Consider the following 27,266-nt stretch of genomic DNA (forward strand, 5'->3'; position numbering starts at 1 on the left):
GGCTGCTGGTGGGTTCTCTCCTGCTGGATATTGAGGAACTTCCTCAGTTTCCTAGTATTCCTTTCCCACCAAATGCCAGTACATGTAAGGTAGACATCTTCTACTGTCTTTACTCAGTCAGTGCCAGTGCCATTTCAAGACAGTAGGAAAAACCTTTCTCTGCCCCTCTGAGAAAATCATTAAATGTTTCCTAAAAGAGTTCTGACTTAATGAATTAGGAATATTGTGAGCTCCTTGGAACAGAGGTTTCTGAAACCAGACTCTGCACTGAAAAGATGATGGTTTCTCTACCGGTGTTTATTCCGTGACAAATAAGCCAGCTTCCCGAGTTGGCTTTGAACGTGTAGCCTTTCTTTGCCAAGTTTAGTTAGGACTTCTCTTTGCCATTCTGGAGTTATATTGCAGAACCATAATGCATGTTTTCTTGGGAGATGAATATCTATGTTTTCCTTATAAAGTTGCTATAAAAAGTTTTAAGAAAGTATACAGCCCCTGCTGACTGCAAGCATGCCTCCAGCCCTCTGCTATGCCTGGTCTCTGCCAGGAGACTTGCAGGCTGGGCAGACCACAGTCCTGATTCTGAGCCCTGCCCAGAACCTTAAGCCAGCTCAATTCCAACTCTGATTTCCTGAGTCCACACTCTGATTTCCTTCACCACCTCCTCATCTGGCTCTTGTCTGTGTTTTTGTGTATACATCTGTCTCCATCCAGTAATAGAAGGAATCAGGAGGTCCAAGCTGAGACCTCAGCTCAGGCACTTATTAGCAGTGTGACTTGAGTAAGTAGCTTACTCTCTGTCACTCCATTTCTTTTTTTTAATAAAATGAGGATAGTATACTCCATAGAGTTATTATGAGAATTAAATGGGTTAATATATGAAAAGGGCTTAGTGCTGTGTCGGGTACACAGTAAGAGTTCAGTAAGTGTTACTTTGTAACCACTGACAGCATTCCCCATAGAGCCAGGTGCATCCAAGGTGTTTAGTGAATGTTTGTCAGATAATAAGAAAAAGCATTGCCCTCTCCGTAGGGATTGCCCATGGCTAGTTGAAGAACTGGGAGCAAGGGAAGAGAGGGAAAGCGTGTTCTTTTTCAGCATTTGGGGAGTCTGTGTAAGGCACTTGGTGCTCAGGTGTGCGAAGAACTTGCTTGGTTTTTTGTCCATACCCCTCTGGGATTAGAGATTCGTTCAGTGGGCAGTAAGGGTATGGGGGGCAAACTAGCGTAATCTGCAGAAAGAGAAACTATTATGGCGTGCTTGGAGAGGATAGAATTTCTTCTTCTGAACCTCATAATGCCAGTCACTTCACCTTTCCAGAGGCTTCTCTGAGGATGGGCATGTTTTAAAGACTTGAGCTGACATCACTGCATCTTGAAACATAATTGAACTGCTGGTACAAGTAGGTGCTCGCACCAGGCCCGGGTCACCCATATCTCTATGGAAACACGTGTTTGCTTGAAAGCCCCTCGATCAGAAGCAGAGCCTTCCAGGAGCCAGCGTTGGGTCACTTTTAGAAAAAGGCATTTATTTATATTCTCAAGCTGTCAAAGACCTATGAAATGAAATCATTTCAAATTAAATAGGAAAATCTTGCCACAGCTGAATGCTAATAAAGCCTGCCATACACCCACCCCGTGTGCTTGCAGTGCCTGAGATCTGCCGCATTCAGTTTAGCTGCCCTTTGCTCTTTTGCTTCCATTTACACTCTGCTGGCGTGGAAAGGTGGTTTGGCACTTTATGCAAAAATGGTTAATCTTCATTCATATGCCTTTGCCAGTACTAAAATGGAAAAATTCAAAGCTGGGCCGGCCATAAAGTGTGCTTTGTGCTCTTCTCTGCTGGCTCTGGGTGTGCAGCATATACAAGGGCGCACAATTGGGATGACTCTGCCCTCCTACCCCCGCTGTGGGGCTGTTGAGTGAAGACGTTCTCCCATAGAGGTCTGAAACTTGCATCAGCACATCTTGCCCTAGATGCGCTCAAGTGATATTCTAAGTGATTGGAAGCTTTTATCTGCCTCTGGAAGCAGGCCTTTTCAAATAAGTATTGACTGTTAATGACCTGTTTAAATAAAACATTCAATTTTCTTTCTTTCCCCCACAAAGAACTTCGTAGGCAGCGACATTTCTAAACCAAAGGCTAACCCTGCCTTTCAAAAGAGGCAGAGCCTGGGCTTTTAAATGTGAAATTTTTTCTGACATTTGCCCTTAAAATGCTTTTCAGCAAAGTTGTTCTAACAGTGAGTTTAGTGAATTGAAGTGTCTTTGAATAAAAATGCAACCTTGAGGGTTTTTTTCCCCCTCCGAATTAGCAAAATTAAACAAAAAAAGTCTAGGTAAGTATCTTTATATGAAATTCATATTTTAATCACCATTCTCTGTTTCATTGTTTATGTGTCCTCATTCCTAATAATTAAAGCAGCATTCCTCTAAGGAACAAGGCACTGCACAAGAACTTTTATTAAACTGTGGGAATTAAACCACAGAAGAAAGAGCTAAAGCACTTGGAATATAAGAGACCTCAGTAATTACAGCACCAGATAAGGGGCAGCAAAGGACTGAGGGAAAGGGAAGAGGGCACAAAACAGAAGAGAGGGCTCAGGCAACAGGAAAGTCAAGCAACAGAGAACCTATGTAACGTTAAATTTAAGCAAAGCCCCAGTTTCATAGAAGGAACACTATTTCCCTCTTCAGCTGGCATGCAAGTACCCCTGGTCACGCTTGGGGGACTGGACAGTTAGTCTGTGACCAGTTTAAAGGTGATCTTTACAGGAAGACAGCCTAGTACGTTGGAGACAGCCCCCATGCTTTTTTTTTTTTTTTTTTTCAGGTGGATTTTTAGCTTTCTGCTGCCTTAGCTGCTAAGTACTCCCTTCACTCCCAGGGCCCTTACAGACTTGCAAGGTCTGAGAGCTGAAAAGGGCCACAGAGGTACTACTCGGAAGGGTAGAGAATATGCCACCCCAAAATGTGATTGTAGGAGTTCAGGACGTACTACCAAAATATGTCACCTTGACCTATTGATTATTGTGAGCTCTCGGCATTTGAAAAACAACGAAGGCAGGGAGAGGCTATCTCTGAACTTCCCTCTGGCAGTTTTGTCAACCAAGTTAGACTGTTGACTCCTGTCATGCCTAAACACATTGGTTGCAAACTATCAGATCTCTCGTCTTTCCTCAAAATCATTTGCTGTCCTCTGAGAGGCCTATCCCCCCCCCTTTCCCTGTTAACATGGTATTTAATTCTGAATTCTAAGCCACGGTGAGAGCGCCTCACTTTCCCCTGCGTACCTCCCTTCTATACGTGAGTGCACATGTTAATAAACTTCTGTGTGTTTTTCCCTTGTTAATCTGCCTTTTATTATAGAGGGGTCTCAGGTAAGAACTCAGAAGGGCATAGGTAAAATTATTTCACTTCCATTATAACTCCAGCCTCTTGTTCTACAGCTGGAGACCTGAGGCCCTCATGCTATATACTGTGATGATCTAGAACCTTTTTTCAGATGTCCATAAGGATGTGGTGCCCCATATAGACAGACCTATTGAAAACTTCCCTGACCTGTTTCTCATTCTCTCAGAGCACTGCTCTCTGCTGAGGGCCAGTTGACGGCAGTGCAGTAAAATAAGCTAATCTGTTACAGTGCACCTTCTTCCAGAGGTAATATAGCGTGCTGTAATAAACCGAGTAAAAATGCAGATGTCTGTTAAGTTTATACAGGTTAGGAACTGGCACTCTGGGAGACCGTTGGACACTCTGTTTTGACTGAGAAGCTTTTTGCTGCTTCTGCCAATCACATCAAGGGATTGACTTCCAGCTCACAAGATCAGTCCTGATTCTTCTCTCTGAGGCAGCCAGGAGAAAAAGTCTGAGGAGCTACCCACATGATCACAACACTGTCTAGGCTGTACCGAAGTCACATACATAGACACTGTAACTACTTTAATTTAGAAAGAAGAAGCAGTTAAAACATTAGGCCCTGGAATGTCATGGAGCCCCTGGGCAGCATTGGAGAGCCAAGGAAACACTTTGTTGGCTCAGGGCCCGCTAAATGCAGCTTTCTACACTCTTGTCTGAGGTAGGAAGCCGCAGGAAAACAGCCATCTCTTTATAACAAGTATATTCCTGTCCATTCCTGTGTGAGTTTAGCAGTTTTGCTCTGCAGTTTGTATGCCCTGCATAGATAACAAGGCATATATCACATGCCTGCCTGGCCTGAGAAGCAAAGCCTGGGATGGGTTCCATTCTCCTTGCAGAATTCTTGCTGCAATTCATATACACTGAGCCCCATAACTTGTTTATGATGACTTTGAGGTGCTCTAAGTGGACTCCAGAGTCAGTGCCTGGGTTTGAATCCTGGCCCTGCCACTCTGGCTTAATTACTGAATTCCTATGCCTCAGCTTTCACATGTGTGAAATGGGGGATAATCATCATTTTTACTTTATAGGGGGAGCATTAACTGAAAAAAATGTGTTGAGTACTTAGCGTGCCCCGCAGTATAACTACCCCATAAGTGTGTTAATTATTATTAATAGTATGTTGGTGGAAAGATCATTCTTTAATATAATTTGTGGGAAACTGGGCCCGCATTTATCTCTCTAGGCTTCTATAAGAATCTGTTTGTTGTGTGTAGTGATTGAGATCAAGGAAGAGGCCCTTTCTTAATATTCCCAGGATGGAGACTCTGGAGTAGTGGCTCTCAGAGCTTAGTTTGTGTGCATCTGAATGCCCTGCTGTGGGGATGGGGCATGGGGGGTGGGGGGTGGGGAGTGGGGGGTGGGGTGTGGGGGGGGGGGTAGGGGCGGGGATGGGGAGGGCTAAATGCTGATTGCTGTGCACCTGCCCCAGAGCTTCTGATTCATTCTGTCTATAGCGAGAGACAGAGAATTTGCATTTCTACCAAGTTCCTAGGTGCCGCTGATACTGCTCTTCTGGGAATCAAACTTTCAGCACAGCTGCTCCAGGACTGCACTTTCCAGTAGGGATATAATGTAAGCCGAATAGGCCATTTACAATTCTCCAGTAGTCACCTTTAAAAAGGTATAAAGAGGGGCATCTGGGTGGCTCAGTCGGTTAAGAATCCAACTCTTAGTTTCGGCTCAGGTCATGATCTCACAGTGTGTGAGTTCGAGCCCTACATTGGGCTCGGTGCTGACAGCGCAGAGCCTGCTTGGGATTCTCTCTCTCTCTCCCTCTCTCTCTGCCCCTCCCCCACTCACTCTCTCTCAAAAAAAAATAAATAAAACTTAAAAAATATTTTTAAAAAATTTTTAAAAATGGTAAAAAGAAATGGGTAAAATTAATTTTTATGTTGCATTTGATGTAATCCAGTATGTCCAATATTATCGTTTCAACACATAATAGGTATAAAAAGTATTGAGACAGTTTACATTACTTTTTTGTAGTAAGTCTTTGAAATCTGGGATATATTTTATAGCCCCAGCACATTCCAGTGCAGTCTAGCCACAGTCAAATCTGGCTTTGCATGAAAATGACCTGGGGGGGTTGCTTTTTTCAGGCCTCAAACCCCCCATACCACTTGGCATTGGGGCCCAGGAATCTCTGTTTCTAAAAGCTCTCCAGGTGATTCTCATGATCAGCCAGAAAGCCAGCTGATCCCCATCTTCTATCAACTTGCTCATTTACCTACTCTGCACCTTATTGTCAGGATGTCTGACACTTAACCTATCCCCTTCAGCTATATTATGATGATTTATGAAATACTCTGTGAACAGCTCTAATTATGCATTGTGACCTTTATACTTTTATAGATCATGGGAGAACTTTGCATAAATGATCTTGAAAAAAATTGTTAAAATCGCTATTTAAAAATTTTTCTTACGTATCACCTCTGGTTCCCTGAATCCAATTCAAGAAAAGTGATGTAATACCTGGGAAAAAGAAAGTGACTCTAAGAGCAGTAATAGGTTTTAGAGAAACAAAAGTGAAACTTTATTACTGTCTACCCAGTAAAACATGAGGGAAACAGAGTCAGAAAGCAATTTGGCATTTCAATAACTTGTTTTCACTTTTTATGTTGAATATGATTGTTTGAGCATTATAAATACATACATTTTTTAAACTCAGAGTTTGGTAGTTGATTAGATTGTCACATATATTAAATTTCACTGAATTGTATTAATTAGAAATGCTGAAACATATTTGCTATTCAGGTTTATTTTTCATAAAGAATATTTATCTTTGTTATAAACTAATAGATTTTTCTGACTGTCATTAATGTATATTAAGTAAGATCTTGCATAATGAGTAGTACAGTTTGATATAACTTTGCACATGAAGTGATTGGTAACCATATTTGTGGGTTATTAATTTTACACTGGAGAAGTATATAGATGATATATTGGTGATAAATTGTGAAATTCTTTTCTTTGGGGTTGATATCTTTTCCTAATAAGTTTTGACTTTGGAATATATATATATATATATATATATATATGGTACTATTTGTATATGTAATATATAACTAATATAATGTATAATATATAACTATTTGTTACATATTTCTCTGGGATGTATATAAAACTTAGATGGTATCTATGTATGTTTGTAATGTTATTACTAAAAGCTAAAGTACAACTTTAAGGAAAAAAATTTCAAGCAACATCTAAGCTATTGAAATGTTACATCAATATCAAGAATTTCTGGTTATTTTAATTTTATATTGATTGATATGTATGGAACATGTATTTACGGATTTGAATGATTAGGCTTTAGTAACTAGTCAGTTCTGAGAACACTCTTAAGTGATAGTAGGAATTAGAAACCAGGATTTAAAAGCTCTTTTGATCAAAGTAAGTTAGGATATGGTCATCAGTTGTGTCCAGTAGTGATAAGCTACCAAGTGTGTCACCATGTGTGATGTGAGGTGTGTTGGTCCCAAACACCATTAAAGGATCACTCACAGCATTAAAGGATTCTCAGATTAACTCAGGGGTCTGCAACTATAAGGGCTGGGATTTCAAGTTGTCAGTCTCTGGGCTTATTTTGTTACTTTGGAGGAGATGACAATATGTGTAGTGGAGGAAAAGATCTTAACTATCTAAGTGAAACAATTAAGATTCGGATCAAATTGATCTGACTGTCCAGAAAGAGTTCGTAGCAAAACACAGAATCCCAACAGAATAGGGGCACAGCATAGCATCATTTTCAGAGCGGAGAGGGAGTCGGCTCTGGAAGGGTAATGGGCATATGATGCCATGCCAGTGTGAGGTGTGCTTCACAATAATCCAGAGGTAGTGCCAAACCGAGGGTGTGGACATTTAACAAGGACCTTCAGCACACTGATAATCAACCTTGCCCTAATGTTTGTCCTTATCAATAGAACTGTTTGACTGTCTAGCCATTTAAACTCTTAATTCTTTAAGTTTTATTTAGATTAAAATCCTCCATCTAGTTTCCATAACCGGAACTGTAGCTGATTCCCCAATCTCTCTGTTATACACCAGCCAGCAGAAAGCCTTGATGTAGAGAGAGCATTGCAATCCACCTGGAAGGGAGAGCATAGAGGCAGCAGTCCACACAGGTGAAAAAAATTAAGGGAGTACAATGAGCAAAGAACGGTCCCTGTAATTATCTTCTCTTTCCGTCTGAGAAACCTGTAATAGCCCCATTCCACCCTCGGAGCCAGCTTTTCCTTCCATACACACGCACACAAAAATGTAATTAATCTTACTGGCACCACTACCAAAGAACAGTCTTCTTGAGTTAGACTTTGAGGTCAAAGAGAAAGGGAATTGCCAAAGAAATATGTGTGTGTGTGTGTGTGTGTGTGTGTGTGTGTGTGTGTGTGTGTGTATTTCATCTACAAATACAGATCACCATTCAGTTTTGCCACTGCCTCAGATCTCAGAAATTTTCTGTCCTCAATGAAATTCTTCCCTGATTCTCTGTGGATTATAACACTCCAGCTTTAGAAAATGCTTCACACCCAAATCCTAGACATCAAAGCAAAACAAAAACACAACACTTTTTTCTGTCAGATTTCACACATCTATAATGGCAAGATTAGATGTGTCCAGAAGATTTAGCTAGTCTAGTCTAATGAAAGGAATTGTGGCTCACAGATCTATCCTAACAAATAGTACCAAATCCAGCTGTCACCTTTGATCCTTCATAGTTCCATAGGTATAACCTATATATTCCCCTCCCTCCCCCATCCTTGTTCCCTCTTACAATGTCTCTCTCTCTTACATACACATACAGGCAGGCATACAATGTCCCATGCAGAAAAATCCATATATGTACTGTTCATGTTTACATGCCTAAACTCCCATTTGAATGAGAAAATCAACCATCCAGATGTTTTCAAATATGATTGTAGACCATTTTGCAGGTGTTGTGATGACTGATCAAAGGTTCCACTTTCATCTATGGCTTATCAACAAAAACTCCTGATTATTTGTCCTTGTACCTCATATGCCATCTGTCTTCACTGTTATAGATCATCAGAAAATAATCCCATTCTCTTTTCCTAGCAACTCTTAGGAGCAGGAATAAATGAGAATGAAATTCAGGTATTGTTTGCCAGCTATTCGCTTTCTCCCATATGCCAAGTCAGAGAATACAGAATTTACCATTTGCAGGGTGGGGGGTGGGGGCAGGACACCTGGGTGTCTCAGTCGGTTGAGCATCCAAGTCATGATTTCGGCTCAGGTCATGTATGATCTCATGGTTTCTGAGTTTGAGCCCTGCATTGGACTCTGTGCTGACAGCACAGAGCCTGCTTAGGGTTCTCTCTCTCTCTTTCTCTCTGCCTCTCTCTCTCTCAAAATAAATAAATAAATATTAAAAAAAGAATTTACCATTTGGGACAGTTATTTAACTGGGAGTATTCAATGGGACAGACACTCTTTGCAGAGCATTTGGGAAGGAGCTGTCTTACTGGGGATTGAGTACGCAGGGTCTAGCCTGTTAGTGTGCCCAAATGCATGTGTTAGTGGCATTAGCATTTGGAAACTTACAAGAATGAAATCCTATTGTTTATAATGTCTGATAATGCATAATAATATATGTGGATTCCTATTTGAAGGGTAATAAAGTTTACATATTGCTAAGCTTTCATCCTGAATCAACAAAATGTAATAGATCTGAATTTATGTTTTATTTAAGACCTAGGTTTAAAAGAAAATGATGAGGAGAAATCAGAGAATTTTTGGAAGTTATCCCTGAAATGTATCAACTCTAGATGCACTCATTGTAACATAAGTCAAAAAGAATATAAGAAAGAGTTTCAGGGGTTTTTGATTGACAAAAAGTGTAAAACATGCAAAGAGGAAGTATATCGATACCTTGGCCTGTCCTGCTGCTAATTTTTGAACCAATCTGTTTGGCCATTTAAGTCATTCATGTTCTATTTCAAAAAGAGATTGAAACTATTAAAGACTTAAGATCTGTCTTCCGTAATAATCATGAAAGGTTTAGACCAGATGAGAAGAAAGAAAACACCACTGCTTCTTATTAAGAATATAGATCTTCTCTGAGTGGGTCACTTAACAAAAAAGATTAGACACCAGCAGTAGAAAGCCTAAAGAATTTAGGGAAACAAAGATTATGGGCAATTTTAAGACTCCATTTGATAGAGATCATGAATTTGTGGTCATTAAAATTATGGTGAAGGGTTATATATGCATTGATCTGGAAGGCTGTTCATATATTGATAAGTGAAAAAGCCAGTTTAAAAACTGTTATGTACAGTGTTTATGTTTAAATCTGGAATCATTTCTCCTGTTTCTTCCTCAAGTGCTTTGGTATAGTTATGTATATGCAGGAAAGACTCAATAAATGTTTGTTAAATTAACTAGCGGCTAATAAAAGCTTTGGGACAGCAAGGATTGGGATGACAATGCTTAGTTAAAATAGGTATGCTTTTCCTCCTCTCACTATTTTTGACTACCTTTCTTTTACTTAATAAAAAAACACAGTTTGGGTACACACCCATCTATCTTTGTCATTTTTCGTGTCAATATAGTATGAATAAAAGATTTTACATTGTCTTCTAGAGTTATAATATGCTTTTAGAACATATCTAAGACAAATGCTTAGCTTGAAAGCATTTTTACATTCTAAAATGGTATTTATGATTATGGCTGAACAAGAGCATTTCAGCATGGGAGAGAGCATTAAAATAACACATTGAGAAATCAATTTTAAAACTTTAGACTTAATCTTTTCTTCCTTCTTTACAGGGCTTATTCCACTAGAAGCAAGATGGCTGAACTCAATACTCATGTGAATGTCAAGGAAAAGGTACGATATATTTCTGTATTGGCTTATAGAAACTTCACAAACTGGATAATGTAGTCTCCAGCTAGTAAAAATTCAATTGCAGTGGAAGAAGAGAAAAGTGGTTTTGGGGGATACATAGTAAGTTTGACATGCTAGCAAACCATTCAGCAGGGGCACCTGGATGGCTCAGTCCGTTGAGCATCTGACTTCGGCTCAGGTCATGATCTCACAGTTCGTGAGTTCGAGGCCCACATTGGGCTACGTGCTGACAGCTCAGAGCCTGGAACCTGCTTCAGATTCTGTGTCTCCATCTCCCTGCCCCTCCCCCATTCGCTCTGTCTCTCAAAACTAAATTTAAAAAATATTTTTAAAAAAACATTCAACAGAAAGAATCATAAGGAACATTTACTAAATGTGTGTTAACGCATATTACATCCATTTTCTCATTTAATTTTGACCATAACCCCGTGAAGTTAATACTGTTGTTATTAACAGAGGGGAGAACTGAGACACAGAAAAGTTAAGCAATTAGCCTCAATTTACATAGCTAGTAAGCTACAAAGCTGGGATTTGAACCCGGGTAGTGCCATTCTACAGCTCATACTCTCAGCCACATTCTGGGTTACATCTGAGGGCTGGGGTATTATGTTACATCTCCAGAAATGGCCTCATACAGAGATGTCCATAGCATTACCTAGTGGTCCTGCTGGATAACCTATAAAGTTTCTTTCAGCTGGAAGTTCATGACTCTGAAAATCCCCCTTCTCGTTATTTGTTGGAGGCTGATTACACTTCAAAGCCCTTCCAAGTCTTGTCCACCTCTGTGAAGTTTCCTCCCCTTAGGGTCAAAACCCCTCACTTCCTATATATGCTACCTTGCACTGTTAGCTCCTCATGATCATGAACCATATGAGACCATGGTATGAGACCACGGAGATAAATTTGTCCAAGCCATTTATCTGGCACTGTAGAGACTGAGGCCCTAGAAGAGATATGTCCATGGTTGTACTGCAGAGTGAGAAGTCCTCTCCACCTTCCACAGGGCTACCTCCCACCTCCACTAGACCATAAACTACTTGAAGGCCAGAGTTTGTCTTTTATCTCCTTGTATCCTCACAGTACCTAAAACATAGTGTGAAGGATGAGAGAAGTAGCACTAATGGAGTCTCCACGTTTTTTCTTTCATTTGGCAAAGACGTGTTGGACTGCAACTTTGTGCCACTGTTCTGGATGCTGGGATGATGGCGCTGAGATGTAGAGGAGGTTCCTGCTCCCATGGAGCTTGCTCTTTAGGACAGAGAAACAGAGAGTCAATAGAGAACATATAATTTCAGATAGTGTAACGATGAGGGTGGCTGTGGGAGGGGGTACTTTAGATGGGGTTGGTCAAGGCCGCCTTCTCAGAGGAGGTGATTCTTTTTTTTTTTTTTTTTTTTTTTTTTTTCTTCAACCTTTATTTATTTTTGGGACAGAGAGAGACAGAGCATGAACGGGGGAGGGGCAGAGAGATAGAGAGACACAGAATCGGAAATAGGCTCCAGGCTCTGAGCCATCAGCCCAGAGCCCGACGCGGGGCTCGAACTCACGGACCGCGAGATCGTGACCTGGCTGAAGTCGGACGCTTAACCGACTGCGCCACCCAGGCGCCCCTCAGAGGAGGTGATTCTTGAGCTGAGATGAAGACAACAAGAAAGAAGCACCATGCAGAGACCTGAGGGCAGATTCCAGAGAGAAAGGCAAAAGCCCTGAGGTGGGCTCAATGGAATGTGTTTGAAGATCAAGTGCTCCCTGTTGCCAGAAAGTAATGGGCAAAGGGATGGGAAGGGGAGATGAGATAAGTGAGCACAGCAGGAACCAGTGTTGGTGGGATATTGGCTCTTCATCTGTGTTCCTGGACCTCCGTAAGATCCACGGGTGGAATCCAGGGCTCCACAAACTTGCATGAGAAAAAACACATTTTCATCTTCACTCACATCTAAATGAAATTTAGCATCTCCTTTGATTATGAATGCAGGGAAAGGAGAAAACCCACAGTTGCAGCAGGAGTATCTGTGACTTTCACAACTAGAAACCGCAGATCTCTTCATATCAAGTTACACTTGCTGCAGACAACCCTGAGATGTTTGTTCCTCACTACTTCAAAATTACGATAGCTATTGAACCGGCCGCCACATTGTGCGATTTGTTGTTAATAGAGTAGCACATATATTACTGTAGCATACGTTTTTTAAATTTTAACTTTATTTCAATATGAATGGTGGTTGCCTTTATACTTATATGTATTTTATTTAAAACGTTCTAAGACCCCATAGGTTTCAGCAGACCGCCAAAGGGAATTTGTGCCCCAAAAGGTTTAGAACCTGAGAGAGAGCCATGTAGGGCTTTATTCAAAGGACAAAAGTAACTGCTGAAAGCTTTTAAGCAGGAGCGTGACTTATGTGGTATTTTTTAGAGCTCACCCTAGCTCTGTCCACTACTGTGCTACGTATTTTACAGATCTTCATATTAAATAACATTCTGAGGACAAGGGGGCTTAAGGTGACGTGACCTGGTCGAAGTCAGACTCTCAGGAAATGTGGAGGAGCAGGGGTTCAGACTGTGCTGTGTCTGGTTCTAAAGCCTGTCCTCTTTCCACTACATTACTGCTTCCCACAGTTTTCCACCAAAATACCCTCAGGGCAGGAGAACAAACTTGTGACCCCAGGTCTCCGAGGACATGGTCAAAACCATTTTTCACAATACATAATTTGTTTGGAGTCTCATGGGTTACCTTAGATATCAACACAAATTTTTAGCCATTGTATTCTGTAATATATTGCATATATTATTTTAATACGAAATTGTTTTTACTTATTGAGTATTGAACAAACAATAGCAGAACGATGTGCCCCTTTTATATCATGGCTTCACATTCTTACTGACTCATAGTCTTAATCTTGGGTGAGACTATGTGTTTCCCTGTTTGAGAAGTTGGGTCTGGCACCAGAGTACCGACCAAAGGTTAGCCCTCTTCTGAATGCCTGTTGATGGATGGATTGAACAGCTTCTAAAGTTGGGTTATGGGAAGGAAAAGCACTTTAAAGAATCAGAGTCATGGTAATTGATTCTTTGCAAAACATGGCTAGTTGGATAGAGCGATACTGTAGGCTCAGCTGGAAAAAGTGTCTTATTCAAAACAGAGGTGACATCCAGCCAGTAAGGGAAGGAGGCCTATCTGTCAGCGCCCCAACCACAGAGGTTCTGTGTGAATGCTCCCTGCATTGGCTTAGACGCCACACCAATCCACTTGTCATGATCAATGTCACATATGCACATGAAGATTAAAAGTAGATGGTGTTTTTGCTATTGCAGTTCAGTAACTTATCAAAACATTGGCATTGTTTTGAAAGAGGGTGATGTTTAAGTTGTAAATGTTATTAATCTGCATGACGATGAGAGTAGGGCCCCTCCAACTCAATTAGTACCTTCCGTCTTCCTATAGCAAAAGGTTAATAGATCTCTCAACTCAATAAAATAAATCATAATAAACAACTGAAAATTCTGTGATCATTTATAATTTTATGTTGATTTATTTTAGTGCATTTATGGCCTTCTTATGATTAGTTTGTTTCTCAATCTGTCACACAGGGCAATGACATTTTAGTTCTGAAAATTAAGAATAATAACAACTGTTTTGTCTTAAATTATAAGCTTTTAGAGACCTGAGAACAGGTGTATGCAGTATTTTTATACAATACCTAGTGGAGCACTGTGGGAAATTAATACTTAATAAAAACCTTGTGATGAAATGAGTTCATCAGTTACCTCTAGTGGATCCACTGTTGGATGAATTGAAAAGGAGAAGGTACTTTTGAGGCAATCATTTCTGTCCTCACGCAGCTTTTAGTCCAAAGGAGAAAATAACAGCTTAAGGTGTAATATCCAAGACAACTGAAATTTATAGTTGACACTCTCTGTGGCTGTTTTATTTTAAAATATCTTTCTATTATTGGATTATAACTGTAACAATTTAAGTTGGAAATGCCCTTGGACTTAAAGTTCAGTCTCCTTTTTTCTTTTTAATTTAATTTTATTTTTTAATTTACATCCAAGTTAGCATAAAGTGCAACAATGATTTCAGGAGTAGATTTCCTTAATGCCCCTTACCCATTAACCCATCCCCCCTCCCACAACCCCTCCAGCAAGCCTCAGTTTGTTCTCCATATTTATGAGTCTCTTCTGTTTTGTCCCTCTCCTTGTTTTTATATTATTTTTGTTTCCCTTCCCTTATGTTCATGTGTTTTGTCTCTTAAAGTCCTCATATGAGTGAAGTCATATGATTTTTGTCCTTCTCTGGCTAATTTTACTTAGCATAATACCTTCTAGTTCCATCCACGTAGTTGCAAATGGCAAGATTTCATTCTTTTTGATTGCCGAGCCATACTCCATTGTATATATATATATACCACATCTTCTTTATCCATTCATCCGTTGATGGACATTTGGGCTCTTTCCATACTTTGGCTATTGTTGATAGTGCTGCTATAAACGTTGGGGTACACATGTCCCTTCACGACAGCACACCTGTATCCCTTGGATAAATACCTAGTAGAGCAATTGTTGGGTCATAGGGGAGTTCTCTTTTTAGTTTTTTGAGGAACCTCCATACTGTTTTCCAGAGTGGCTGCACCAGCTTGCGTTCCCATCAAAGTTCAGTCTCCTTAGTGTGACGTACATCCTCTGAGATCTGACCCTGTCTTCTTTTGCACCTTACTTATTGGCATTTCCCCACAGACCCCCTTCACTGCCACCATCCTGACCTCCAATGTTCCTTGCCTGTAGGCCTTAGCAAAAGTCGTTTCCATCTCCTCCTCAGACACCTGGCCCTCATTCACTTCCATTTCAGGAGCCCTTTCAGAGGAATATCTCCTCTCTCTTTCTTCGTGCCCTACCTGAATTCTTTGCTCTTCTCCTTTTAGCTTCAGCAGGGCTCTCTGCATTCTGCTCCAAAACCACTATGCAGATTGCAATGGTTAGCTCTGTCTTCTCCCCATGAGACTATGTGCTCCTTGGGGGCAGGGATTGGGCCCCTCTTATCTTCATATTCTTGGATTTGACACAGAGTTGACCCCCAAATACAGTTAGACAAATGAATGACTAATGAATGAATGAACATGCCTACTTGAATAGTTAAGTTCTTTAGAGACTACATTTCCCATTCATGATATTTTGCAGAATCTCAGGCCTTCTTGAAAACTGAAACATAGGCTAATGGAATTGTCATCTTATTTTAGTACTCTCTTTGCTATTAAATAAAGCAAGTTTTAAATTGCTTCTAAAAACAGAAAGTAGGGTTGCTTAGGTTGACTGACTACCTGTAGTTCTGCAAAAAAGCAGCATCTTCATAAGATGGTTGTCAAATACAGGTGGCTTTAGGAAGGTGTCCTCATAACAAATGAGGTCCTTTGGTGAGTAAAACTCGTCATATCCTGATGTACCAAAAAAAGAAAAAAAAGGAAATAAAAAAAAAAAGAAGAACCCAAGAACCCAAAGGAAGAAAAAAACAATCCCCATATCTCACTTTGTTGAGGAAAGATACCCAGAACAAAATCTTTATACTAATCAGGGACCTTATTATTTGGGATATAGTCACTTTTTACAACTCTTTTCTAAATGACATATTTTTTAGGAAGTTCAACACTAGAAACTCATGGATGAGTTAAGGATATAGGGCTCAGTTGTTACTATTATATTATTTCTCATACAAAACACTAGATTATCAAGCTAAATTGACTTATAAAATTTTATATGTAATTGTCAACTAAGAAAAAATTATTAGAACTGACATAGGCAAACTTTTTAGTCAGATATTTTCATGCATTATTATAAATCAGTTTAAATAGAATACAATTCTGCAGTACAATTTGGTGATGGAAAGCAGAGGGGATCCTTGCTTGTAAAATGGGGTTACAAAATATTTGCTGACTGTCCAGTTATGAACTGATATCTAATTCCAACAAAGAGTGATCCCTATGCAACTTTAGGGAACCATGTATGCTTGGGAAGTGATCTCGGGTGAGGTAAGGTTGTGGAGTTTGGAGACAGAGGCAGAGATTATTAGCCCCCCAGTTACTAACTGAGCAGTCTGGAGCAAGTCACCTAACTTTTCTGGACCTCAGTTTCCTAATCTGTAGATTGGACATGGTAATAATACCACTTAACATAGTCAGCAAATACAAATTGAGCTTTATGAGCTCTGAATCATGTAAACTATAAAAGATCTTGGGGAGCTCATCTGTTTATTTTACAACTTAAAAAATGGAAGAGGAGCTCTAATTAGCATTTTTGTCTGGAACTCAAAATATAAACTCACATAGAATTGAGATTAGAAAAAATTAAATAAATAAAAATCCCAAATGAGAAAAAGAACATAAAACTGGACTTGACTTTTTCAAACTTTTATAGCTATTGCTAAGCTTCACAAAAAATAAGTGAGGCTAGAAAACAGAATGATATGGAAATGGGGAATAGCTTAGTCTAGAATATACTTGTTGGGATATACCACTTATTGTAAATAGCTTTTAGAGCTGGTAAAGTTATAGAGGTAAATTGGGTTGTAAACAGTAATCATAGAGAGTCATTAAAATGAAGAAGGAAGAATAGAAGAGCCTCTAGTCCACTGTGGGGACAGAGAAGGGTCATCTCAACATTTCTACAGATGACTGAGGTAGACTGTGTGTCCTAGAGTCTGTCCTCAACAGATGGGCAGATGTCTCATTTTATCTTTTTTTTCCCTGTAACTATCTTGATCTGTGTTTTCACAAAGTACTAAAATATAGTTCAAGGCTTTATCTGGAGTCGAGTATGATCAGAAAAACCCAAGCATTTGATTAAAGAAATTTTAGCAGGATCAGAGCATCTGTGAAATATTAACTTCATTTAACAGAGAACTCATTTCATAGGATGTGGAATAGTTTTAATGATACACTGTTGTGTTTGTTTTTTTTTTAATTCCAGTGTAGTTAACATACAGTATTATATTAGTTTCAGGTGTATGATACACAGTTGTTTCTAAAGACCAAATCATGCAAGCTTTGAGGCAAATCTTAATTTCATAATTTTGTAGGAGTGTTTAAATCAGTTGAGCCCAGTCCTTGAATTCGAACAGCAAAAACACAAACCACACAAACAGCTTCCAAGTTTCACCACAGACAGGTTCTTGTCATCATTTTCTCATAGGAAAGGGTCATTAAATTTCCCTTTCAAAGGAAGGAGAAACATTGACAATAGTTATTGCCTAATGCTTATGTACAGAACTGCTGTTATTGTTGCTTGGCAACTAGAAGAGATTTGACAGGGAGTCTAAAGGAACTGAATGAATAAATGGAAATGTCAGCATCAGTTTCAGGGGATAAGAAGAAATTTACTATTGCAGGATTAGCATCACATTGCTTTTTCTAGGTTACATGATTGGAATTCACAGTGTTTCTGTTCGGCTTCTCCTGCCCCCCTGCTTCCAGCCTTTTGCTAGAAAAGGAGCCCCTTTTGCACTATGGCTGAGAGGTATATGTAAACAGAGATGGTTAATGCTAAAATATACAAGAACACACCAAAAATTAAGATTTTGGGCAGCAGGGAAGAAGTTACCTCTGTTGGCAATCTCTTGGAATTTATGGGCGCTTCACCAATACTCTAGCTGTTTCTCACAATGATCCTTCATATTAAATTATCCAGTTGGTACAGATTTTTTTAAAAAATGACAAGGCTACAATGGTTTTCTCTCTTCTGACCTTGAGCACTAAAAATCTATCCAGATACGTTAGATTAGATTAGATGAGATTAGATAGATTCAGCACTTAAAAGTGTGCTGCTTGCGTTATTATTAAAGCTTCTCTTTCTCTGTACATCATTTCTCTACAACTTGATTACATGCTCCTTATAAACACAAATGGACTTTTAATTTAGTTGTGTACCCAATGACTCCTGTAATAGCAGTATCATAGACTTTATGCCCCTAAAATATTTGTTAACCAATATAGAGCTAAATAACTGAGCCAAGATTCTGTAATGGAGGTCCTCAGCCATGAGGAAGAAGGGAGGAAAGAGTGGACGATGTCTCCCTGGTTTGGGGCAAGCATTAGAATGTCAGTGGGGAAAGACAGGAGTAATTAGAAAAAGCCTGTTTGTGTTTGTTTGAGTCCTCCAAGAGGTAGATGCCAGATGATTAGAGGAGCAAGAGATTTCTTAGAGGTAGGGGAAGGGAGGGAGTGCTTATAAAAAGAGAGAGGAAGCATGAGCAAGCAGAGAGAGTCTACACACTGTGTGCAGGTCTGGTGTCTTTGAAAGAAGAGAGAGATGAAGGGAAAGTCGGGTAGGAAGAGTCTGAGCTTAGAGTGTGGTTTGAAGGATGTTTCCGCGGAAGGGGAGTCCTGAGGCCAAAGCTGTCGGCTGGAAGGGTCCTGTATCCTTTGGGAATGATCCATGTACCATCACAGTCACTGGCTGGGAGCATCCTGTGGGGAGCGTGGCTTGGGTTCAGCTCCGCTTCCCGCAGAGAGAGATTTCCATGGTACCACAATATTTGAGCATATAGCAAACATTTATAGTAAAAAATGAAATTGAAATACCTATTTTGAAATTCAATCGTATAAGAGAAAAGCATGAGATTTATATGTTCATTGAAAAGAATTAATAGAAAGTTTGAGAACCATTGTTAATTAGTAAATTAAAATGCAAACTCCAGAATCCTCCTTCCCTTAGCAAGCTGAGCCATACTGCCACTAGTATAGGGGTTCTTAACTTCTTGGACCAATGATGATTTGTGGGTCCCATTTTCTATTAAAAATGTAGTCTATTTCTAACATGTTCATTGTACTGAAAAAACTGTGTGTCCTTTGGTAGACTGTGTAACCTCTCTGGACTTCAGTTTCTTTATCTGCCAAATGAGAGAATTCATGTAGAGGATTTCCAAAACCCTCTCCAACTCTAACGTTGGGTGAATTCATGGTCCTTCCCACCTTATAGGTGTCTTATAAGACTGGAAAAGGGGACTGTGTCGTGGATCAGAGACCATGGAGTCAGTCTTAGCTGTGATACAAATTAGCTGCCTCAATTCAAAAGTAGGACATAACCTCTCTGTACCTGCTTTCTTGTAAAATAAAGGAATTTGATTAAACCAGCCCTATGCTCCATTTGTTGTTCACTAGTAGGGCATTTCTAATGCCACACTGTCTATAGACCCTTCAGAACTCTGCTTCTCAATCCTTGAAGATAATTACCAGTAAAAATGTATTGAAATGATGATGGGGATCAGTTATGTAACTTAAAGTTAACAGTTTTTCTCTTATTGTGGTAAGAACACTTCACATGAGATCTACTCTCTTTAAGCATACAATGTGTTATTGTTGACTGTAGACACAGTGTCACACAGCACATCCCTCGAACTGAAACTTTATACCTGTTGACAGCAACTTCTCATTTTCTTTTCCCCCAGACTCTGGCCACCCTTGTTGTTACTCTCTGCTTCTATAGGAGTTTGACTGTTTAGATACGTCATATGGTGGAGTCATGCCATATTCATCATGTGTCTGACTTGTTTCCCTCAGCATAGTGTCCTCAAAATTCTTCCCTGTTGTCACATATGAGACGATTTCCTTCTTTTTTAAGGCTACTACTATTCCATTGCAGTACATACCACATTTCTTTATCCACTTATCCATCAGTGGACATTTGTTCCCGTTTGGCTTTTTTATTGGCTGAGATTGTAATTTCAGCTCTTCAACTAAGGCTGAATGTGCAAACAAGTTTTAACTTTCTACTGCTTTTAGAGAAAAAGCAAGTGAAACTCATTAAATTATGGGGAAAACAAAATCTAATCAGTCAGATGATAATTTTTACTGATGTTGAAACCAGCCTGTGTGTTTTGACTTGGTCAAACCCATTGGAATTAAAACATAGTATGTAGGTGAACAAGTACACTTCCCCAAAGTGAGTGTTCTGGTTTCTGTGGCGTTCAGATAGTCTCCTTACTTCATGCCACAATGAAGAAATATCCAAAGTTGATATAATTTAGAGATTAATTTAACTCCTCTATTCTGGTATTGACTAATGGGTAATTAACTTTTTCATTCTGGTATTGATTAACTGGTAATAGTGACTTATATCTCCGTGGTACTCTTTATCTGAAAAGTTCTGTGAATGAGCAGAGGGAAAAAAATCCATGGGGAAAGTAGACTTCATTAATTACCTTTTTCCCCCAAAGTGGAGAGCTTAAATTCCAAAGAAAGGGAGGAATGATTTTTACTGAATATTCTAAATTAGAAGCAGAAGATCAATTAAAAGCACCTTACTTTTCTATTCTGATTAAAATCTCAAAACCAAAATTCCCTGTAAAAATAACATTGCCCCCCTTTTTTTGTGTCCTCACTAATAAGTCCAAATGTGGAATTCATCAGAGAAAATAACTAGACAGAATATTTACCCAAGTCTTAACACGGTGTGGGTGTAACAGGCTGGCTGAAAACAGGCTTCCAGTGGGCTCAGGGGCTCACCCTGCCCTAAGTTTTGTGCAAATCTAACTGGCAGTTCTGGGAAAATATGAGGGATCAAGCACAAGTACAGTAAACATGCAGGGAGACACTGAATCCATGCTAGCTAAATGGATAAAATGAAATGTGTATGAAGCTCATTCCTTGTCTCCATGTGGATTACAGGGGCCAGTGCTGCTAATAGCAGCCATTTGATACATATTTTTTAAACCTACAAGTGCCAGATTAAAGGTCAGAATTCTACAATGAAAAATTTATCATGGACTAAATTAAAAGATTTAAGACATTTGGTTATCTGATTTTAATTTGACTATTTCTTTAGATGGGAGAAAAGTCCATGTGAGTATCTCTTGGTCTACAAGTCATCAGGTTATTTCTAGAAATTAGAGAAGTTGTATAACTTTAAGATACCAATTTTCATTTAGTATTATAACAACAGTTAAATTAATTTGCTTTTTCTTCCCTCAAATGTACAGTGACTTTGCAAGGTATAGATCTAGAATTGATGGAAAGAAATCTGGGTGGTAGCTGTTGTTTTCAACCCTTTGAGTAGATTGTATTCTCCAATAGCTATAACAATATTTCTCCCATTGAGAAGTGGGGTCTGTGCCCCTCCCCTTATTTATTTTTTTTTTAATTTTTTTTTCCCAACGTTTATTTATTTTTGGGACAGAGAGAGACAGAGCATGAACGGGGGAGGGGCAGAGAGAGAGGGAGACACAGAATCGGAAACAGGCTCCAGGCTCTGAGCCATCAGCCCAGAGCCTGACGCGGGGCTCGAACTCACGGACAGCGAGATCGTGACCTGGCTGAAGTCGGACGCTTAACCGACTGCGCCACCCAGGCGCCCCTCCCCTCCCCTTAAAATTAGGTAGGTTTTTGGAACTAGCTGACCAGGACAGTAAAAAGGAGGTAACACTATGTGACTTCTGAAGCTAGGTGGTTCAGCTTTTTTTGTTTGTTTGTTTGTTTACTAGTTGGGACACCTGTGCTGGTCCCCTGGGCTGCCGTAGAAACAATCTAACTGTTCTAAGCCCACCATGCCGTGGGGAAGCCCAGACTAGCCCACAAGGAGAGGCCACACGGAGAATTGCTGAGATACATAAATACAGAGAGATGCCCAGCCAGACCCCACCTGCACCTGCATTCCTCTGCCTGACTCTTCTAGCTCCTCCATCTACATACACGAGACCCCAAGCCAGACCCACTAAGCTGAACTCCTCCCAGATTCGTGACCCACAAAAATGTTGAAAAATTACAGGTTGCTGTTTTTAAACCACAAAGTTTTGGGGTGACTTTTTATGAAGCAGTAGATAACTGGAATGCCCTCTCTAAAAGTAAAACTGTCCTAAACTAGAACTGATATTTTTGAAGTTATAATGTTGCGTAAATAATGGAGGTGTGGGCGGCTACATAGTGCATTCAGGTAAATGAGTTGATAGGTGAGCAGTTATACCTAAAAGGAGGTCTGTCCCATGCCACTTTCTTTTTCTTCCACACTGCCCCACCCTATCTATGACTTCCCATATCTCTCATTCATGGTTCTCAGAGTCTGGATAGACATTAAAATCACTAAGAAAACAAAAAAATAATCAATGACCAGGCCCAGATTTCATTGTTGGATATGGGGCCTGGGTGTAGGAATATTTTTAAAATTCACCAGGTAATTTCAGTTTGCAGTCAGGGCTGAGAACCAATATTTGATGCTGACAGTGCCCAAATCTGTTTTCTTGGCTCAGTTCTTCCTTGGAGCTGCAGATTCAGAGGTTCAGTTGCTCTCTAAGTATCTGGATATGTGGATACCTCAAGAATAGTGCTCCATCTCTACCATGGCTCCTCATCTCTCAGATGACACCGCTATCCACATAAATGTTCAAGTCAGAAATCTGGGTCATCCATATTCCTTTGTCCTCCTCATTCTTCGCATCTCCTTACACACAGATCAGTCACTTCCTCCCAACTAATTTGTAAGTGAGTCATTCTTTAAACTGCCCCGTCTTTGTCTATTTTCTGTTCCCTGGACACTGCATTAGAATCCTGCCATCCACTTGACCTCCTCCTGCTAATCCACATAGAGACCACAGTGACCTTCTCGAATATGCAAATACCACTCTCCTCTTCTGAGTAAAACCGTTCGATGGCTTGCCCTCAGAATAAGGCTCAAAATTAGAAGATGGCTTGCAGGGCCCTGCACATCTTTGCCCCATGCCTTTCAATCCAGCTTCATCCAAAATCCCCTTCCTTTGAACCTTTAATGCTCCCACAATCCTGGACCATCATTGCTTTGAACATGCTCCTGGTCACTCTGTCCTGTCCATTAACAGATGTTGTGTGCTTTTATTGGAACACTCCCATCTCTTCCCCCCTGACCCCTCTGGGTCTTAACCACCCTTCATCCTCAGTTCTCAGGTGGGGGTTTCCCTGACTCTAGATTAGGATAGGTTCTCCTGTTATCAACACCCAAAGCATCTTTATTTCCCCTTCTGTAGCATTCATCAACCATCTGCCTTCCTACACTATAAACTCCAAAGCTGGTCAAGGAGTGTATCTGTCACCACCTACAGTCCAGCTTTTAGCATAGTCTGTACATTGTGACTGACTGAATGAATAAACAAATGAACATGGATTAGGAGGTAAATATTAGCTCCGAAGGAAGTTCTTGTAGTAATACTCTGGCTTCTGTACTTGGCTCTGGCCCATCCAAATTCAAATCAATTTGGATAAGATATACAAGATCTCAACTAATTTAAAAAATGATGCAAGGTCAGAAGGAATGGCTAATGCACTCCCTGATTTTGGTGGCGAAAGCAAGGTTCTAAAGGCTAACAGCTGGCTTGAGGGATAGGTCAGAATTTACAGATTGAAATTTAACAAAGGTGAATGCAAAATCCTACACTTGGATTCTAGTTGGTGCACAAGTACGGAACAGGGGACACTGGTCACAGAAACAACCGAAGTAAGCTCCATCTCAGCCAGTAATTGGTGTGGCTCCTAAAAGTGTTAGTGCCATCTTAGATTCCTTTAATGGATAAATGGAGCCCAACCAGGACAGGTGCAGGTCCCACAGTCCTCTGCTCAGATCCAACCACTTCAGGAACAATAAGCTTCTTTTATAGAAGCACATTTCAGTCAGATACACTTAGAGGAGCTTGGCCAATGTGGTAAAAGCTTGGGAAGCACAGCTGATTTAAAAAAAAAAAAAAAAAACTGCTGAAGAACATACATTTACTCTATAACAGATGGAATTCTGGGGCATACTTTTGGTTCCTTGAAAAAAGTGAAGGGCTGGTCTTTAGGAAAAGGATTATATTTACACTCTGGAAGACGAGGACCACGGACTGGAAGTATCTAACATCCTCTCTCTGGCCACATCCTTTTTATAATGACCTTTCTCAGCCTCTTGCTCTCTTTGACATCTGCTCTGGGTTCTCAACAGGATCTTTCATCCCTCAGCCTCTCCCTACTCCCAGTCCATCATCCCTCTTCATGGACCACAGATGCCTCAATCGGCTACATTTATGATTCTCATGCCCCATATCCCTGAGCTCTAGGATGTCCTAGTGTGTTCCTTAGAGTTTATAACCTTGAATCGTTCCTTTTCTCTGCTCTGGGCTTACTGAACAGTCTAGGGAAAATCATGACAAATCTGCACTATCCAACATTCGTGGTTGCTCACTCCTGCTCAGCATTCTTCCACGTATAGAGGCCACTCCCATCACCTTCCCATAAGGCAGCTCTAAGCCTGTTCCCACTTTTTAAGCCCTGAAGCAAGCTCTAACACTCTCACTTAGGAAATAGTCTCCTTACATTTTCCTCTTTACGATCTCAAATTTCCATTATATCTTCACTTTCTTAGAATTTGAGAATGAGAGAGAAGAATCTCCACTCCTTTCCAAACCTTGTTTTTCCACATGGATTTTGATACCGTTTTCCTTCATTTCCTCCAGGACTTTGTTTCAGAATTCACCTCCTGTCTTTCCTCTGCTCAAATCCTTTCTCATTGCCGGCTCCTTCCCTTGGTCAGATAAGCACACTCAACCATTTTGGGGAGATTAATTGTACAGTGATTGTTTTAAGATGGATTGGAGAGAGGAGAAACCAAGCCAGAGAATCCAATCAGAAAGCTTTTTCCAGAGTCCAGGTGAAAAGCAAAGGGAACCTGTTGGGGGTAGTGAAAGAGAGCAGAGAGAACACGTGAAATCAGATGATTTCTTTGTCAAAATGATCCTTGAACTAGTTGTTATTTATGATTTTGCCTTATTTTCCCACTGTTTTGTCAGTTCCTGGAGGCAAAGATTGTGTCAGATTCATGTCACTTTACCTCACAAAATCTGGCTTGAATGAATAGTTAGAATTCCCTCAAAATATGTGTGTGTGATGGGGGAACAGGATGGTGTATTTTTTTTTAAAAGAAATTAGTTGGTGAGCAAGGGAAAGACATCTCCATTTTAAGAAGAAGAACGGTGTAGACCTTCACTCCTGAAATTGTGGCCCATTGTACTAGTTTCCCTTTGTTGTAGCAAATCACCACAAATTTAGTAGCTTTAAATAACATGAATTGATTATCTTACATTGATGGAATTGGAAATCCAGATGGTTCTTATTGGGCTAGAATCAAGATGTTGGCAAGGGCTATGTTCCTCTCTGGAGGCTGTAGGTGCAGAATTTGTTTTCTTTCCTTTTCCAGCTTCTGGAAGCTGCCTGCAATCCTTGGTCATGGCCCCCTTTCATCTTCGGACTTAGCAGTGGCTGGTCAGGTCTTTCTCACATTGCATACTCTGACATTGACTTTCTTCCTCCTTCCACTTAGAAAGATGCTGTGGTTATAGTGGGCCCACTGAGATAATCCGGGATAATCTCCCCATTTCAAAGTCAGCTAACAACCTTAATTCTATGCAATCTTAATTTGTGTGTAACCTAACATATTCATAGGTTCCAGGGGACTGGGGGCATGTATGTCTTTGGGGGGTCATTATTATGCCAACCACATCTGCGGACAAGCAGCATGTATATCCCCTGGGAGCTTATTAGAAATGCAGAATTTTGGGCTCCACCCCAAGCATCTGAATCAGATTCCACATTCTGATCAGATTCCTAGATGATGTGAATGTACTTTAAAGTTTGAGAAGGCACATCTCATTTTTTTCCACCTTCAAATCTTCATTATTCCTTCTAATCCTGGTTTCCTGCCAAAAAGAAAAAAAAAAGTTAATTTTGATTTGTACCCCTGGTGTTAATTCCCAAAAAGTCGGCCAAGTAGAACATGACAACACCTCATGCATATTTTTTTTTTCCACTGGCAGAAAGTAGATGTTAGAAAAGGCAATTAAATTATAGCATTATCCATGATGCCGGGATACTGGTCTACAAAGAGTATTTTCTTCCTCAAGAAGATTCGTGAGAGAACTGCCTTCATTAGTGTGTGGATATTAGTGGTCCAGCAAGTGAAGCAAAACATACACAGATGAGCTGTGTTTAAGGCATCTCTGAACGGCTCAGCATTTGAGAAATGTGACCAAAGCTGATTATAAAATTCCTTTCAAAGTTGCAAGAATGGCAAACCCATAAATAACTCTGGTTCTCACTGGTGTGCAAAGGAGGTTGCTGGCTGTTTGACTGCTGTCCTTAGGGTAGGGGGTGGGATGGAGCGACAACACTGCAGGCTCCTCAGGGCTAGGACCAGCCATGTACACCACATACATGGTATACAGCCATATACCATCCTCCTGGTACCTAGGAGGCACTGCGTTCACTTTGGGCTGGAATACTTTTTAATCCTGTAATACTTTACACTGAATTTCAGAAACGCACTGGGGGGGAAATGGACAAATAAAACTGTAATATTTCAGTGGCCGTATTACTAGGCTTCCTACTTCCTTTAGTTCATTCAGTTGTACGTTCATCGATCATCTTCTGATGCCACCCATTGTTCTAGACCCAGTAGATATGTAAATGTGATCTCTCTCACTCAGGGGCTCATATCCCAGTGGGACAAATAGTCACATAAGTAATTATGCCAACACAAGTTGCTAGAAGAGGTATGTGAACAAGGCTCATGGGCCTTCTCCGTTCTGTCCTTCACATTCTAACTGGATTTACCTGTAAAGTCGTCCGTTTCTCCCTTTTGCCAATTGAATTGATTATTTGGCTTTATTATTTTTATTTCCAGCCCTGGCTGCTAGTGTTGTGTCTAGCACTTGCTGCTTATTGTAGAAAATGGAACCCTCTCAAACTAGTGCAAGTAAAAGGAAGTTATTATAAAGGTCTGGGGTAGGGTCTTATGGGACTTCAAGAAGAGCTAAAGAAGCAGGCAAGGCAGGAAGTGAGGCAGCTCCAGAACAGCCCCTCTTCATCCCTATTTTCTTCTCTCCCTTTGTATGAAAAAGTCCAGACTCCCAAGGCAGAGACTCTGATTAGCCTACTTGGCTTTTCTGCCAGGTTACTTCCTGACCTCAGTGATCTTTGTCACTACATTCTGATTGCTTCCTACATATCACT

General features: G+C 40.3%; 1 protein-coding gene across 14 annotated transcripts in view; it reads left to right on the plus strand.

Moving 5' to 3' along the window:
- Positions 1-27,266, plus strand: part of SPATS2L (spermatogenesis associated serine rich 2 like) — a 167,482-nt gene that overhangs the window by 73,209 nt on the left and 67,007 nt on the right. For all 14 annotated transcript variants that reach the window (XM_045480662.1, XM_045480671.1, XM_045480667.1 and 11 more), the window contains one exon: positions 10,203-10,263. In XM_045480662.1, coding sequence (XP_045336618.1) covers positions 10,225-10,263 — 39 coding nt within the window. In that variant the 5' untranslated portion in view covers positions 10,203-10,224. The remainder of the gene's footprint in view (positions 1-10,202; positions 10,264-27,266) is intronic.

This window comes from Leopardus geoffroyi, chromosome C1 (assembly GCF_018350155.1).
Source record: "Leopardus geoffroyi isolate Oge1 chromosome C1, O.geoffroyi_Oge1_pat1.0, whole genome shotgun sequence".
In the NCBI taxonomy this organism is placed as follows: domain Eukaryota; kingdom Metazoa; phylum Chordata; class Mammalia; order Carnivora; family Felidae; genus Leopardus; species Leopardus geoffroyi.